At 27.7% G+C, this 15,355-nt stretch overlaps 1 protein-coding gene across 1 annotated transcript; it reads left to right on the top strand.

Annotated features, from left to right (window-relative positions):
- Positions 1-12,645: 12,645 nt before the first annotated feature.
- LOC110657170 (60S ribosomal protein L9) lies at positions 12,646-14,159 on the top strand. Its single transcript, XM_021814277.2, has 3 exons — positions 12,646-13,106; positions 13,613-13,735; positions 13,859-14,159. The coding sequence occupies exons 1-3, from the start codon at positions 12,732-12,734 to the stop codon at positions 13,943-13,945; spliced, it is 585 nt and encodes a 194-aa protein (XP_021669969.2). The 5' UTR covers positions 12,646-12,731; the 3' UTR covers positions 13,946-14,159.
- Positions 14,160-15,355: the final 1,196 nt, after the last annotated feature.

Below are 15,355 nucleotides of genomic sequence, written 5' to 3'. Positions count from 1 at the left end.
GTTTGATTTTTACAATAAATGGGTTAAGTTCGATTTGAGCAGTTTTTACTTGTTTTAATACTTTGTTTTTATAATTCAACTCTTGTTAAACCTTTTTCAACTCTTGATTGAGTTAATCGGTTTGTCGGTTTCTTTGTATGCCCCTACTATTTGGTATTGGTTGGCAAATATATTAAAGCCAAGCCTTAAAAATGACCTTACAACGGTGTGCCATTTCATTTAATGAGAGAATTTAAAAAATTGATATGTGGTATACTTTTTTATTTTTATATTTTTATATAAAAATAAATTTATTATATTAATATTATCTTTTATTTAAATATTTTTAAATTTCAAATACTAAAATCTTATTTTAGATATAAAAATGATAGTTATCTAAAATTCTATTTAGTGCATCTTTTAGAATTTTAAAATTGCTATATTTACAATTTCAGACATTATAAAACTCCACTAATCATTTTATATTCTCCAAAATTAATAATTTTTAATTAATTTTTCTGATTATATTAAAAAATATGAATTATTTTATAAAGAATATATATATAAACAATTATTTATAAAATTTAAAAATTTATTTTTAAAAAATATTTTTTATATTTAAAGTATAAAAATTTTAATAATAATATTTTAAAAATCGGCATGTTGCATATGTATTTTTTTCTATATTGTTTATCATTTTATTGATATATATCAATTAATTTAAAAAATGTTATATTAATCAATTTGTTTATTTATAAACACCTAAAATATAACTATAATTAATTAAAATTTTCTAAATATATTAGTTAGATATTATTAAAAATTAGTTAAAAAATAAATTTGATATTTTTAACCATAAAAGCACCAATAAAATATAAAATATTTTCTTCAAACTATTTTTTTTCAACTTTTAAAGTGCTTTTTTATCCATAAAACTCTGTGAAATGGGACGAGTTATAACTACTAGTTATGCATTCTGGTGAATGGCAAGTCAACGCATACCCAATGTCAATTAATTATCTTATGCCTATAAATCAAAAAAGAAACAACAAACAATAAAGCATATATACATCTTTAAGAGGAGCACCAAGAACACCATGATACAGCTTTCGATGATTGGAAAGAACAAGATAAGAAAGTTTCTAATCTCCTTCTCAAAAACATATTCCTGACAAAAGCACTTGATTCACTCAGTGAACAATAGAAAGATGAGGTCAGGTCCTGCAGGATAGCAATAATTAAAATACCCATAATCATTGAGAAAAGAATAGAGAATGGGAATTACCTACTCTCATTGAGAAAAGAATCAACAGCAAAGAAATAAACGTCAGAGGCAAACATAGAAGAATAAGTAGAAGTTAAGGCCCTATTTATTTGGCGGAAACTTGGAAAATATTTTTTAAAAATTTTTTTATTGTTTGAAACACTGAAAAAGAAAGATTAGCGGAAAAATTAAACCAGAAAATGACTTACACATTTAAAAAATTTTCATTTTTCCAAATTTATCTCATTAAAATTTTTTCAAAGAAATCAAGAAATATTTTAAATAACAAAAAATTAGACATCTTTATTTTTATATATAATTGACTTTGAATAAAACTCAAACTTGAAATTTCACAATCATAAAAACATCATCTTTCACATTTCATGCTCAATAATGAGATTTCTACGTGATATAAAATTTTCTTTTGAAAAAAGTAATTTTCCTGAAATTAATATTGTTTTGAAAATTTTATTTGGTAAATGATTTTTTTAAAAATATTTTAAAGAAATTATGCTGTTCAATGAGTGTATTTCTGACATTTTAAATGCCTTTACACCTTTCACTTCTTTTACATTTGTTCGAAATTATTTTAATGTTAGAATTTATTCACTATTTGTCGCCAGTAGAGTTTCGTTGATCCAATGATTTCTTTCGAATGCCTAAAGTCGGCTGATAAGTGAACTTCAGCCAATTAAGTGAAGTTCATTTTCTGAGATTAGTGGCTGTTCATCAAAATTGGCTGGTTTATCTTTGGCCATTCATGGGGTATCTCGGTTGTTCGGTGTTAAAAATGCACAAATGGAAGCTCTTAGGTCAATGAAGAAGATAACAGTGGCTGATCATTGAGATCATTCGCCATTTGGCTAGAAATTATATGGGCAGTAGTATAATGGGTGGCGGTGATGGCCCTCTCCTATGAACGACAAGCGACGAGACAAGTTGTAAAAGATAGCCCATGGCAAGAGGATTTATAAAACACCGGTGACCTTGCATGAGTTGGCTGAAAAAATTGGCCAGAATGGATGTGGAAGCTTGTGGCACGTGGGTCTCTCCTTTCTTGAGTTTTCGTCACTGTTGCCCTCGTCACCGATCCTATAAGTGCTCACCAATGTTGCTATGACATCTTGAGGAGAAATTATATGTTGACTAGGCTATACCAACTAGGAAATCCTATGGCAAGCCAATTAAACTTTAAAATGTGTATTTATTTAAAGAAAAAATTAAAAAAAAAAAATGAAAAATCACAAAAAAGTGGACGGTTTGTCCTCTTTCAATCTCCACCCTCTACTCTCTTCGATTCACCTCTCTCTCTCCCCCCATCTCTTGGATTCAAAGGACTGGAGTCTCTTCTCTTCGATTCAAAGGCATTTTTCTTTGTTCTGTTTCCCAATCTTCACCGAAGTTAGGTTATTGGGGGTGGTAGTCACGGTTCTTGTGGTGTTTGCATGGACGATGCATTACAGAGGAGAATTGGCTCTCACGTTGGGTAACGATCTCATCTTCAATGTGGTTGAAACCTCCAATGTCAGTGCTTCTATCATTTCATAATTTTTTTCGTCTTCAATTTTAATGGTGATTGGGCTCATACTCATTAATGGTAAAGGTAAATACTTGTTTTCTGCTTTTGGATATAAACGCTCATTTCTGGGTAGAGTCAAGTTGATGCACTTTGCAACTCCTATATTGCAGTATGCTTTAAATTAAAACGAAGTTGATTTTTTTTTTCACGTCATCTCCCATTTCTTTTCTTTTGAACAAGGCACATGCAAAACACTAAAGCTAACAGTATTACATAGCATTTGCGACTTAAATAAATAAAATGCCATATCTTCAATCTAAGTGCATAAGATCACAATTAAATCTCATACAAGCAAATACAATATGTAAATTGTAACAATAAAAAAAACTTGTTGAATAAATGATAAAACCCATAATCCCTTAACAATGAATACACACTTTTTAATAAATAAAATACCTAACAACCTAAACTAAAGAGAGTAATATGATGCTTGGGAAAAACTTCTCTTCCACCTACTAGAATGCTACCGTTAAAAAAATATTAAAAAAATAAGGTAATAATAATAATAATAATAATAATAATAATAATAATAATAATAATAATAATAATAATAATGTGACAATTTATTTACCATGGAATCTACACACTTCAAATATATGAAAAATTCAATATTTCTTTTGGATATTGAAACTTGATCCCTATAAAATAATGATAATAATTAATTTACTTAAAATTGAATATTATGATTGTATTAAAATAAATATAAAATATTTGCACTTTTACTTATTTGATCTAAATGTGTTGTTGATTCCATGGCTTGCAACATGCATGTATATGGCATATTATTATTAATGTTGCAATTTAACTCCTTGTGCCTTCAAAAAAAGAAATCACACTTTTTGTTAATATACAAATCAATTAATGAATTATCTTAACAATAAATAAAAGTGTTCAACTAGTCATACCTGAGATGGCATAGTGATAGCCATATGTGTTTCCATAGGCAATTGAGACGGCATAGACAAATCCATTTGAGATGAAAAACTATTCATTCTATTTTGAATAGACATAATTATGTGGGTTGACATTCTTTCAAACTGTATGTACGTAGGCCTGGTATGTTGTAGAAAATCATGCTGACTAAAATATTATATGCCCATATTTGTAGGAACAATACATGCATACTGTAAAGATTTTTCGCTACCAATTTTTGAAGACTCTTTAACATTTGATGCATGATTTTTCCTACATTACATAATGACGTGATTAAGAAAAAATTATATGCAACATTTTAATTTAAAAAATACTATATATATTAAATACCGGAATTTTTTTTTATTCTGTTCTTGCTTTGTTCTTTCTCTTCTCAAAGTGACTCTTTAATCTTGCATTTGAAACACTCTTCAGCTTAACTCATGGAGGATCTAGAACAGGATCACCCTCATCATCTTCATTAAATGAATCAATAATTTGATTCTCTATTGTGACATTATTTTCACTCGATTGCAGCCTTGTTAGCTCCCAATTAAAATCAATGTCCTATTTCCAAAGTGCATCTTGACAAAATTGTCTAGTACCTTCATTTCCTTGGCTTTTCATTATATTATCATAAGAAAGCTTCATCAAATTATTATGAAAGAAAATGGTTTCAGTCTTCTTATCATTTGCATGAGATTCTTCTTGTACATATTCAATCATCATTTTCTTTGCATCTTTAGTCCGTCTCCTTAAAATATAATTTTTTGGTATCTTGGTCACATTCTTAACAACAAAAATTTTTAATATACGTGAACACAATAATCCTACAAACTGAAATTTCTCATAGGTGCAGCTAATATCCATAGTAGAAGCATTAAAATGCACAGTTCTTATCCTTGAGTTTCCCCCCTCTTCCACTACTTTAAAAAGAGTAAACATTATCATTACAAGTAATTTTTGACCAATTTGTTGTGATCCCATTAAGCAACTCATTCTGAAATAACTTGAAAATTTTGTTAGTATAAACTTTTGCTGCATGATTCAAAATGCCACTATTCCTAAAGGCAAGAGAAGGCAAACCTTTTTTACAATTATAATATTTACTTACTTCTTCAGAACACCACCATGCCACTAAATCCTTAAATGAAAGCACAAATTTTGTAAGTGAAATAAATTCGTTTACAATACCATTCAATACTTATTTGTGCTTTCACTTCTTCTAGAGGATTTAAATCCACTTGAAAATGCATCTTTACTGAAAGCCATACACCACTTTTCACAAATATTATATAAATTATTTAACCATTTATGGTTTCTAAGACCAATAAATTCATCCATCATTCTATCCCATGTTGCTTAGAATTCAGCCTCTGTTTCACAACTTTGTAAATATTTATAGAAAAGCCTACGAAATTCAGGATTTGAATTGTAACTATGCAAATGAGAAGGTGCATTCTTTGAAATATGCCAAAAACACAATTTATGTCTAGTATTAGGAAACACTTTAGCAATGGCATTGGATATTGCTTGATCTTGATCAATGATGATTTTTTTTTTTTGGTGCTTTCCCTTCCATTGACTCTAAGAATGAGGTAAATAGCCATATAAAGGAATTTGTAGTTTCATTTAGCAAAAATGCAAAACCAAACATGCAATTTTGTTAATAGTGATTAACCCCAACAAATGGTGCACAAATTAAATTATATCTATTTGTGCAATAAGTGGTGTCAAAAACAACCACATCACCAAAACAATCATAATCAATTTTTGATCTCCCATCTCGCTAAAAAATATATTATTATTCTATTCTCTTGATCAACTTGAATACATTGCATCATCACTCATTCTATGTTTGAAATGATTTATTAAACTTTGAGAATCACCCGCTTCAATCAAAACCATCTTTTGCCTATTAACATAATTATAGCAATCTCTCTTAGTGAAACCAACATACTCACTTCTCCCAACTTCTTTAGACAAATAAGTATAAGCATCTTTGATACTTATGCCTGCATTGACCATTGAGTTTATGACACTGGCTTTGGAAGTAGTTAACACCCTATTAGACCTCAAAAGATGAATTTCACTAGGTGATGCAAGTTTATGGTTATGGTCTGATATAAACTTTGTGAACTTCCACATGCCATCTAAAATTGTAAAATGGATCATAGCTAGACAACCAGTTCTTGTTTCAAATCTATTGTGATATCTTGTTTCACAAAGTTTAACTTCTTTACTAAAACCTTCACTTTAACAATAATACTCCTTTTGTGAAATATTCCTTGTGCCAACATGATATTTAGTGGTTCCTCTCCTAATACCAAAACCAACTTCAATAGCATAATCATTATATAACTTATATGCCTCACTTTTATTGTAGACCATTGTGTTCATCAGAGTGTCAATATTGACATATGGAGTCTCATTGTCAACATCCACATTTTTGTAGTGTTTTATCTTCAAGGGATGTAACTATAATAAAAATTTACAATATAATAATAATAATAATAATAATAATAATAATAATAATAATAATAATAATAATAATAATAATAAATTTGAATATTTAAGCAATTTATTATAATACAAAATGACAATTTAAAAAAAATATAATTATAGCTTTTCATAATTGTTGGAAATTTTAATTTTAACATTTTATAATCCTGCAAATTAAACACATTCACATTTAAAGCCAATGCAACATAAAGAAAAGGATTTGCCTTTTTTCTTTTGTGTGTAGGCTTATTTAACATTTGTGTGTGGGCTTATTTAACATAATATAGAAACTTGTAATTAGAAAGCAATAATGAAAAAATAAATAAATAAATAAAGGCTGAATATACCATTTTACACCTAAATTTTACTTTAAAAAAAAAAAAAAACCTTGTGGTGCCCTGAACTTTTAAAACTTCTCATGATATACCTCATTCTGTAAAGTGGAATTAAGATATCCTTTAAGACTCTTAAACTAAACAGTGTGAACTCCAATCACGTTGACATGGTGATCTGTTGACTAAGATCTGAAGTGTATCTTAAATATATTTTTACAGAAATTGAGGTGTGTTATAGAACGTTTACAGAAGTTAAAGGGTGTCATGAGACATTTTAAAAATTTAAGGTTCCATAAGGTTTTTTTTTTTTTTTGGTAAAATTCAAGAGCAAACTTATGTATTCAGCCAAAAAATAAACTTGTTCCAACAACTTATTCAACTAAATAAATAAAAAAAACATATACTTTTTTAATTGTCATTACAAAGTACTAAAAAAAATTTCTACAAAAAAAAAGATCTAAAAACTTGTTCTAGCAAGCAATATAATATTGATTTCAAAAAAAAAAAATACAAATAATTGTAAAAGTGAAGAACAATCTAATCAGTAATCACCAAAAAAAAAAGTATATAGAAACTTTTAACCAAAAGTGCTCATAAAATTTTAAAAAAGAAAAACTAAAAAAAGTAAACTTGTTCAACAGTTTTTCACCAACATGAAACTTGTACTTTCCGTATTTATATATAAAAAGAATAGAAACTTATTCTAGCAATAAAAAAGAATATACCTGCTTCGTAATTTGTTCTTTTGGATTTCCTCTCTCGTCTTTGGTATTGTAGTTTTTTTTTTTCTAAAAGAACTTTTAATTGCAATTGGGACATGAATCTTAAGGACTCTTTTACTACTTAAAATATAATTTATTATTTTTATATAATCCATGTGTCAAAATGTTGTGGGTTTGCCATACTAACTTGGGTGATACTATATAATCTCTCCATGTTGAGACCACTAACATCCCCATTGGTAGCATTGATTGGTTGCACCGTTGTTACCAACAAGGGGTGAGGGGAGAATTTTAAGGGTTTTCCTCCTCTCCTTTATATGTTTTCTTTCCATTTTTCTGTTTTTCTCTGCCATTTGTCTTTCATCCACTCAATGGAAGAATTTCAATTTTGGTCCAATAAATATTTTAAAATTAAGTTAACAACCTAAAAGAATTTTTAAATACCCATGAAATATAGAGACTTGAAAATAATTAAAATTAATGATCATATTTATTTTGTGTAAAATAAAAATTGATAAACCATAAATAAATTTATAAAATGTTTCATTAAATTTTGAAAATTCAAATACAAAAAAAAAAAAAATTAAGGTATTACAAAGATAGTGAGCATTTGCCCCTTAGTTGGCCTCTTAATCTTCAACAATCAATATCATAAGATCATCGAGTGCACCACAACCTCCATTACCCATACGTACATCTTCCCATTGACATACTCGTCTACAACAATAGAGTGTAGGAGAGGAGATAATAATCACCATTGATCAATGACAACATAACTTCCTCAGTCCCAAGTGCTTCCATGATGCTACCTTCCCTTCCTTTTCGCCTCTTCGGTGTTATCCATTGTAATCTTGGGCAATTTCTCAACCTCGTTATCTCCCAATTTACCTTTTCAATTTTATTATTTTGTTGATGAGATAATTAATCATGGGTTGCATACAATTGTTGATTTTGATTCATTTTATTTTTAAATTGATTGCCATGATTTGAGAATTTAAATTGAGATTTGAGATTTAAAATTATGTTTAGGATTAAGAATTGAAATTGTAATTATTTGTAATTATGAACTTCTAGGTTTTTCGTCTAGTTTTTAGAAGAAGAATGATAAATGAACAAGATAAAAATCAAAATACAAAGTATTGTCCAGTTATCTTATTCATTTCTTGATATCCAATTTTTGTTTAATTTTCTTCTATTCATTTCTTTAAACACAGAGTATTATTCAATTGTTATTTTATTCTCCTCCTCTTCTCTTCTTCGTCTTCTTTCTTTTTTGTTTTTGTTGGATTTTTGTGAATTGTGAGGTTTCGTAAACTGTATATATAGTAGAGTATGAAAATTTAAGAGATTAGAAGAATCGATTCATCAAACTAAACTGATTTGTTTTATGTTAGATTGATTTAATTTAATTGATTTCTTTAATTCAATAAGTTTTTTTATTTATTCTTAATAAATTTTAGTATGAGAAAATTACTATTTAATCCATATATTTTGATGAAATTAACTACTAGGTCATTGTATTTTTAAATATACACTAGTTGGTCCTTATATTAGCTAAATTTCACTTACCATCCCTCAACTTTGAGGGTTGTTTCAATAATATGCTTAAACTTTAATTTGTATCATAAAAATACTTTAACTTCAATTTAACACTATTCAAAAGTCCTACATGCCACTTTTTGATGGGAGCTCCGACCAGATGTTGAGGTAGACATGCCTAGGTGGAATAAAAAGAATACAAAAGTTTCTCTCTGTGCAACTTGGCATTTTAATAATATCTTTTTTCTCTCCTAACTCGTCTCTTCTCTCGATCTATTCCTAATTAGTTGGTCATTATATTTTGAAAAATGCAATATTTTGAAAAAAGTATTCGTAAATGAAAGTGAAAATTTTATTGTGTTGATTAAACCTAAATTTTTTTTTTAATTTTTCAAGTATTTTCATTCAATTGCCTAGACATTATTTTTTTTTTCAATTAGTAAATGATTTTCTTGGATTGCGTTGATTACTTAGAGATATAGGAGAATTGGTTAACTTTTTTGTTAAATAGCTTGTAACATTTTTTTATCAAAAGATGAAAAAGAGAGAGAATAAGGGGGAAAAAGGCGTAGTGCAAAAACATAGGGGAGAAAATTAAGGAAGGGTAAAAGCGAAATAACGGAGAAAGGGTCAGGGTGGTTTGGATATAAAAAAAAAAAAGAGGGACTAAAGAGTTAACGGAACCAAATTACAGGGACTAACTAATATGTTTCTTAAAATATAAGGATCAACTAATCAGTTTCAGTAAAATAGAGGGACTAAATATTAATTTGACTGGCATTCACTAATGAAAAACTTGATAGAGGGACAAAACAATTTAATGGACTAAAAATAAGAGGACAAAATAATATATTTTTCAAAATACAATGACCAAGTAGTTAGATTTTTTAAAATGCAAAGACTAAATAGTAATTTGCATTTCTAGTTTTCAATTTTTTCAATTCAATCCAATGTAATTCGAAATCGAGCCGATTGCTAGGAACTTAATTGAGCTCATATACAAGTTAAGGGCAAAATTCTCCCTATATAATTTGGGGGCTACAAAGGGCTTTTCCATCTTTGTAAATTATCCAAAATTAAATTAATAGTATTTATTATCAAGTTTCTATATCTTGTTAAAATTAATTACTTACTCTCTATTTTTTAAAATACTCAATTAAAACGTTACTTTATTTCATAAAATCAAATTATTTATTTTATCTGGTATTACTGCTAAAACTGTTATTGAGAAAATCAATTTTTTAAATATATTAGTTAGAGAGCATTAAAAGATTTATTTTAATTAAATTTGATAAGTTTTAATTATTAGAACACTCAAATAGCAAAATGGTTTTTTCTCAAATTGCTTTTTTTAATAGTATTTAAAATGGTACTTTTTCACTGAAAAATAGTTTGCCCTTGAGACATCAATGCCAAACAGGCACATAGCCTTGGTAAGAAAGATTAAGAGCCTATTTGGTTTAATTTCAAAACACAAAATTTTGTGAAATTTAATTGAATTTAATATTTTGTGTGTTTAGTTAAAAAAAGAATAGAATTCAATTCTAGGAATTCAATTATATGAATTGGCTATTACTAAAACAAAACGAATTTTTATCAAATTTGATAGAATTTAAAATAAATCTCACAAAACCTGCATAAAAATATTTTTGGACTAAAATACTCTTAAAAAAAAAAAAAAAAACTTCATCCAATGAAGCTCCATTAGCCAAAGAAGAAGATGAAAACTACAAACTACCTTTTTATCTATTTATCATTAATATGTTTAGACAACCATTACATATTTTATATTTGTCATAACTTTGTAATATCTAAGCTCATTATACACTTAGTAATGACTATATTGTTAGTTAGTTTACATGTTTGTTAATTGTTACAAATTTATTAGATGTAAGATTTTTTTTAATTATGTAAAAAATTATAATCTTATTTTTTAGAGTAGTTTAGGAAATGAGGATAAATGAGTTTAAATTTTGAAATTATACCAAACATGAATTATATCACTACAAATAAATAGCAACCGATTTAAAAATCGATTGTTGTTTAGGCAAACAGATGCTAAATTAAAGAATTATTTTAATTGGCTCCAAAGTTAGCAACTGATTTGCAATCAGTTGCTACATTTATAGCCTTTTTTTAAAAGGCTTCAAATTCGTAACTGATACTTTATCGGTTGCTATTAGCAACCGATGTTTGCAACCAATTAAAATCATTTACTATTAACAACCAATTTTTCCTCTCAAAAAGTTATGCCTTTTTGTTTATTTGCAACCGATTTTTATAACCAATTGAAATCGGTTGCTATTAACAATTGATTTACAAATCAGTTATAAAATTTTTCTTATAAGAATTCCTACCCAGTTTTCAAAAGAAATTGGCAATCCATAATTGATTGCTAATTGGCTTATATAAATCACCACTCATTTTCTTTTTCTCTTTTTCTTCTCTTTTTTTTTATTTTCTTTATCATCATTTTCATTTTCATCTATTTTATTCATTATTTTTTCCTTCATAATCTATATTTTTCACAATCTTTTTCTTTCTCATCTATTTTCTTTATCATTTTTTTTTTCATCTATTTTCTTCTTTATCTTTTTCTTTCTCATATATTTTCATCATCATCTTTTTCTTTCTCATCTATTTTATTCATCATCTTTTCTTTTATAATCCATTTTCTTCATCACCTTTTCTTTCCCTTCTATTTTCTTCATCATTTTTTTCCTCTTCTATTTTCTTCTCTATCTTTTTCTTTCTCATTTATTTTCTTCATCATCTTTTTTTTTTATCTTTTTAATTTAATTTATTTTTTCTTTGGTATAAAATAAAAATTTTTGGAAAAATATATTTTTTATTAGTAAATTATTTGTAGTATTAATTTTAGTAATTTTTGTTATATATATATATATATATATATATATATATATATATATATATATATTACTTTTTTTAATAATTTATCTTATAAATATCTTTTTATATTTATATTTATATTTAGTTTTTTGTTAGTATTTTTGTTAATAGTTATTATTAGTAATTTTTTTATATTTGCATAATTTTTTTAGTACTAATTTTTCATTAATAATTATTATTTTAGTAATTTTTGAGAATTTTATTTATTTGAATTTTTTATTATTTGAGAATTTAATTTTTTTGGTAATTTTTTAATTAGTGATCGACTTTTTAGTTGTTAAATTAATTGTAAATAGCAAGCAATTTACAAAATAGTTACAAAATTATAAAACAAAAGATAGTAATTTTTTTACAACTAACCATATTTTGATTGCTATTAAATTAATTGCTAAATTGATTGCTAGTAGTAACTAATAATTTTTTACTAAAAATTTTATTTTTTTAAATTTAATTAATTTAATAACTAATTTGATTATCAGCTGTTATTTACAATCAACCTCATTACAACAGATTAAATCGATTGCTAAGTCAATTAGCAATCAATTTTAATGGATTAGGTTGGTTGTTAATATGAATTTTTGTTTATAATATATAAAATTTAATTAAATTTTGCATTTTAAGTCATTTCATACTAAATAGTAAATTTTATTTTAAATAAATCACATAATTTATACTAGAATTAAACAAAATACCTTAAAAATAGTATTGAAATTTAAAATTACATGGACTAAATAGTATTAACAGTTTAAACAATGTGATTTAAAAAAAAAATATTATAGAGACTCCTTAATTGGTTTTTTAAAAAGTGTTAAATAATTAATTTTTACAAAGGACTGGATAGTAATTTACCTTTTTATTTTAAAAAATAAAGAAAGGGGATTAAAAATAGTTGGGGTATATTAGGGACGTTAGGGTTTTGCTATATTTGGAGAGGGAGATAGAGCAACAGAGACGCCGCTTCCTCTAGAGTTTTTGAAGGCTTGAGGAAAATGAAGACTATACTCTCCTCTGAGACTATGGACATACCCGATGGGGTTAAGATCAAGATCAATGCCAAGGTCATAGAAGTGGAGGGTCCTCGAGGTAAGCTCACCCGCAACTTCAAGCATTTGAACCTCGATTTCCATCTCATCAAGGACGAGGCTACCGGAAAACGCAAGCTCAAGATAGAAGCTTGGTTTGGTTCCAGGAAGACCAGCGCCGCCATTCGCACTGCCCTCAGTCATGTTGAGAATCTCATCACCGGTGTCACCAAGGGCTATCGCTACAAGATGCGATTTGTCTATGCTCACTTCCCCATCAACGCCTCCATTACTAACTCAAACAATGCCATTGAGATTCGCAACTTCCTTGGCGAGAAAAGGGTATCTCTCTTTTATTCTATTAATTTTTCTTTCAGTATAAAAATGTCTGGAAATTTTGTGTATTTAGGACGGGATGGATTTGATGTGCTTAGAGTGTCTTTTCTGTTCATTATGTATTGTGGAGCACCCATTGAAATTAATTTATAGTTGTGTGTTTTTGTGACTGATTTGAGACGTAGGGATTTATTTTATATAACCGTGGAGAATTTTTATAGACTATTATGCTATTTATAAGCTGTTTATAGTGAATTTAATTCCTAATCTTGAAAGTTGAAAGATAATGTTTTAGCGTGTAATTCAGTTGGAATAATTGATGAAGCATTTTTACTAATGGAAATTTGCCTATTCTATTTTGACGTGATCATTACTCAAGATTGAGAATTACATTGATGCATTAGCAGGGTTGCTTTAAAGTAGAAAAGGGAATTGATGAATTGGTAGTTGGTAGTAGATAACATATTGTTACACAATTGATTTGGGTTATTCTTTATGCTTGGTTCCTTCAGGTCAGGAAAGTTGATATGCTTGAAGGTGTAACTGTTGTTCGTTCTGATAAGGTTAAGGATGAACTTATATTAGATGGCAATGACATTGAACTAGTGTCTCGATCGGCTGCCTTGATAAACCAGGTATCCTCTCTCTCTCTCTCTCTCTCTCTCTCTCTCTCTTTATTATAGTGTATATATGCCCACTGACAGAATTTTTTTTTTCATGTTCTGACTTCTATCCTTTTTTTTTTTTCGTTTGAACAGAAATGCCATGTTAAGAACAAAGATATCAGGAAGTTCCTTGATGGTATCTATGTCAGTGAGAAAGGGACTGTTGTTGAAGAAGACTGAGGAGACTAGATTTTGTTTGTTTATGTTTTCTTTGTTTATTTTCCCTGGTTATTGTGATATCTTTTTGTTTTATGTTATTATTTCAAAAATTTTCTATCATAGAACGTTGGATATCTATGATTTTGGGTTAGTTTAGTTGGAACTGATACACCTTACATTCTAATCGTTTTGTTGTTGGTGTCGAGTGAGAATTTTTACAGAAAACTTTTATGCATCTTGATCTTTTTTTGTATTTTTGTTTCTTTTGCTTGTTTGTTTTTCCTCCACTCATGACTCATCCAATCGATGAGCATTTGTTAGATTCGGGTGCACTTGTGTCTGCTGAAGTGAATTGATTGATCTTTCTGATTTTGAAAAAAATTTTACCACCTCACTTTCCGTTCCCTAATATGAACGCAAACCCTCCTAAAAAAATTCCCCTGTAATTTATTCTCAGTGCTGCCCCAGATTTTATGCATCTTGCCCGGTTGGTTTTTTTCATTTGCAGTTTCTTTTGTTTTCTGTTGATTCATTTTTCCTTGTTAACAGTTAAGTCATGAAATTCTATATTGCTTTTTTGAACTTTGTGATTAAAATTTCTATATTGGATTTGATGCTATCATGTCCTCCAATTTTTCAATATTTTGATTTTAATTGGCTTTTGATTGATCAAGCTTAGCTGGAGCTTTGATCTTCAGTTGGGTATTTGAAAGTAGGCATTGCTTGGTGTGAATATGTGATACAGTGGACATGATTCCCATGATAAGAAGCCTTTATTTATTTATTTAATAATAAATTTCATTTTATTTAAAAAGCCTTTAAAAGGTAAATGAGGCTGTTCATCCACACCAAAAGTGTGGAGTTCTTGCCATTTACCTTGTCATTTTCCCTCACTTTAAGTGCTATTATGTGGCTGCTCTACATTTCCAATCGTGTTGGGAATAATCTTGGGGATGGTTCAAATGGTAATATTGAATTTACTAGGATGGCAGGAAAGTTATAGAGTAGCAGAATCTATCAGAAATAATTGAGGGATCGGCGGTCTCACTTCCCATTTGTGATGAAAGTGAAATGGGTAATAAACAGGAAAATTCCTTGTGCCACAAATTAAGAGAAAATTGTTGAATGTACTCAACACGTTAGAAAATAGTTCGCATAGATTTGCAAAGTGAAATCTACATTAACATGAGGATGAATTTACTAATTTTAAATGCTTTGTATTAAATAATTTATTTTTCATAAGAGTTAATGTAAAAGAAATTCAGTTTATTAAAAATCCTTGTGGATTACATAAAAGTTGCTACTTCTATTTTTCTTTTTCTTTATTATTATTATTATTATTATTTTTATTTTTTTATTTTTTATTTTATTTTTTTTAATTTTGAGATGAGCATTCATATCTTTATTTTACGTTTATGTTCCTACTAAAAG

Source organism: Hevea brasiliensis, chromosome 6 (genome assembly GCF_030052815.1).
Source record: "Hevea brasiliensis isolate MT/VB/25A 57/8 chromosome 6, ASM3005281v1, whole genome shotgun sequence".
In the NCBI taxonomy this organism is placed as follows: Eukaryota; Viridiplantae; Streptophyta; class Magnoliopsida; order Malpighiales; family Euphorbiaceae; genus Hevea; species Hevea brasiliensis.
Note: the sequence above shows the minus strand (reverse complement) of the source record. Positions and strands in the feature narration are given on the sequence as shown.

Bases quoted from the DNA above. Each gene is read 5' to 3' on its own strand.
- LOC110657170 (XM_021814277.2), top strand. From the start codon at position 12,732: ATGAAGACTATACTCTCCTCTGAGACTATGGACATACCCGATGGGGTT. The intron at 13,107-13,612 runs GTATCTCTCTTT...TGGTTCCTTCAG, and splicing joins ACTTCCTTGGCGAGAAAAGG to GTCAGGAAAGTTGATATGCT. The intron at 13,736-13,858 runs GTATCCTCTCTC...TCGTTTGAACAG, and splicing joins CGGCTGCCTTGATAAACCAG to AAATGCCATGTTAAGAACAA.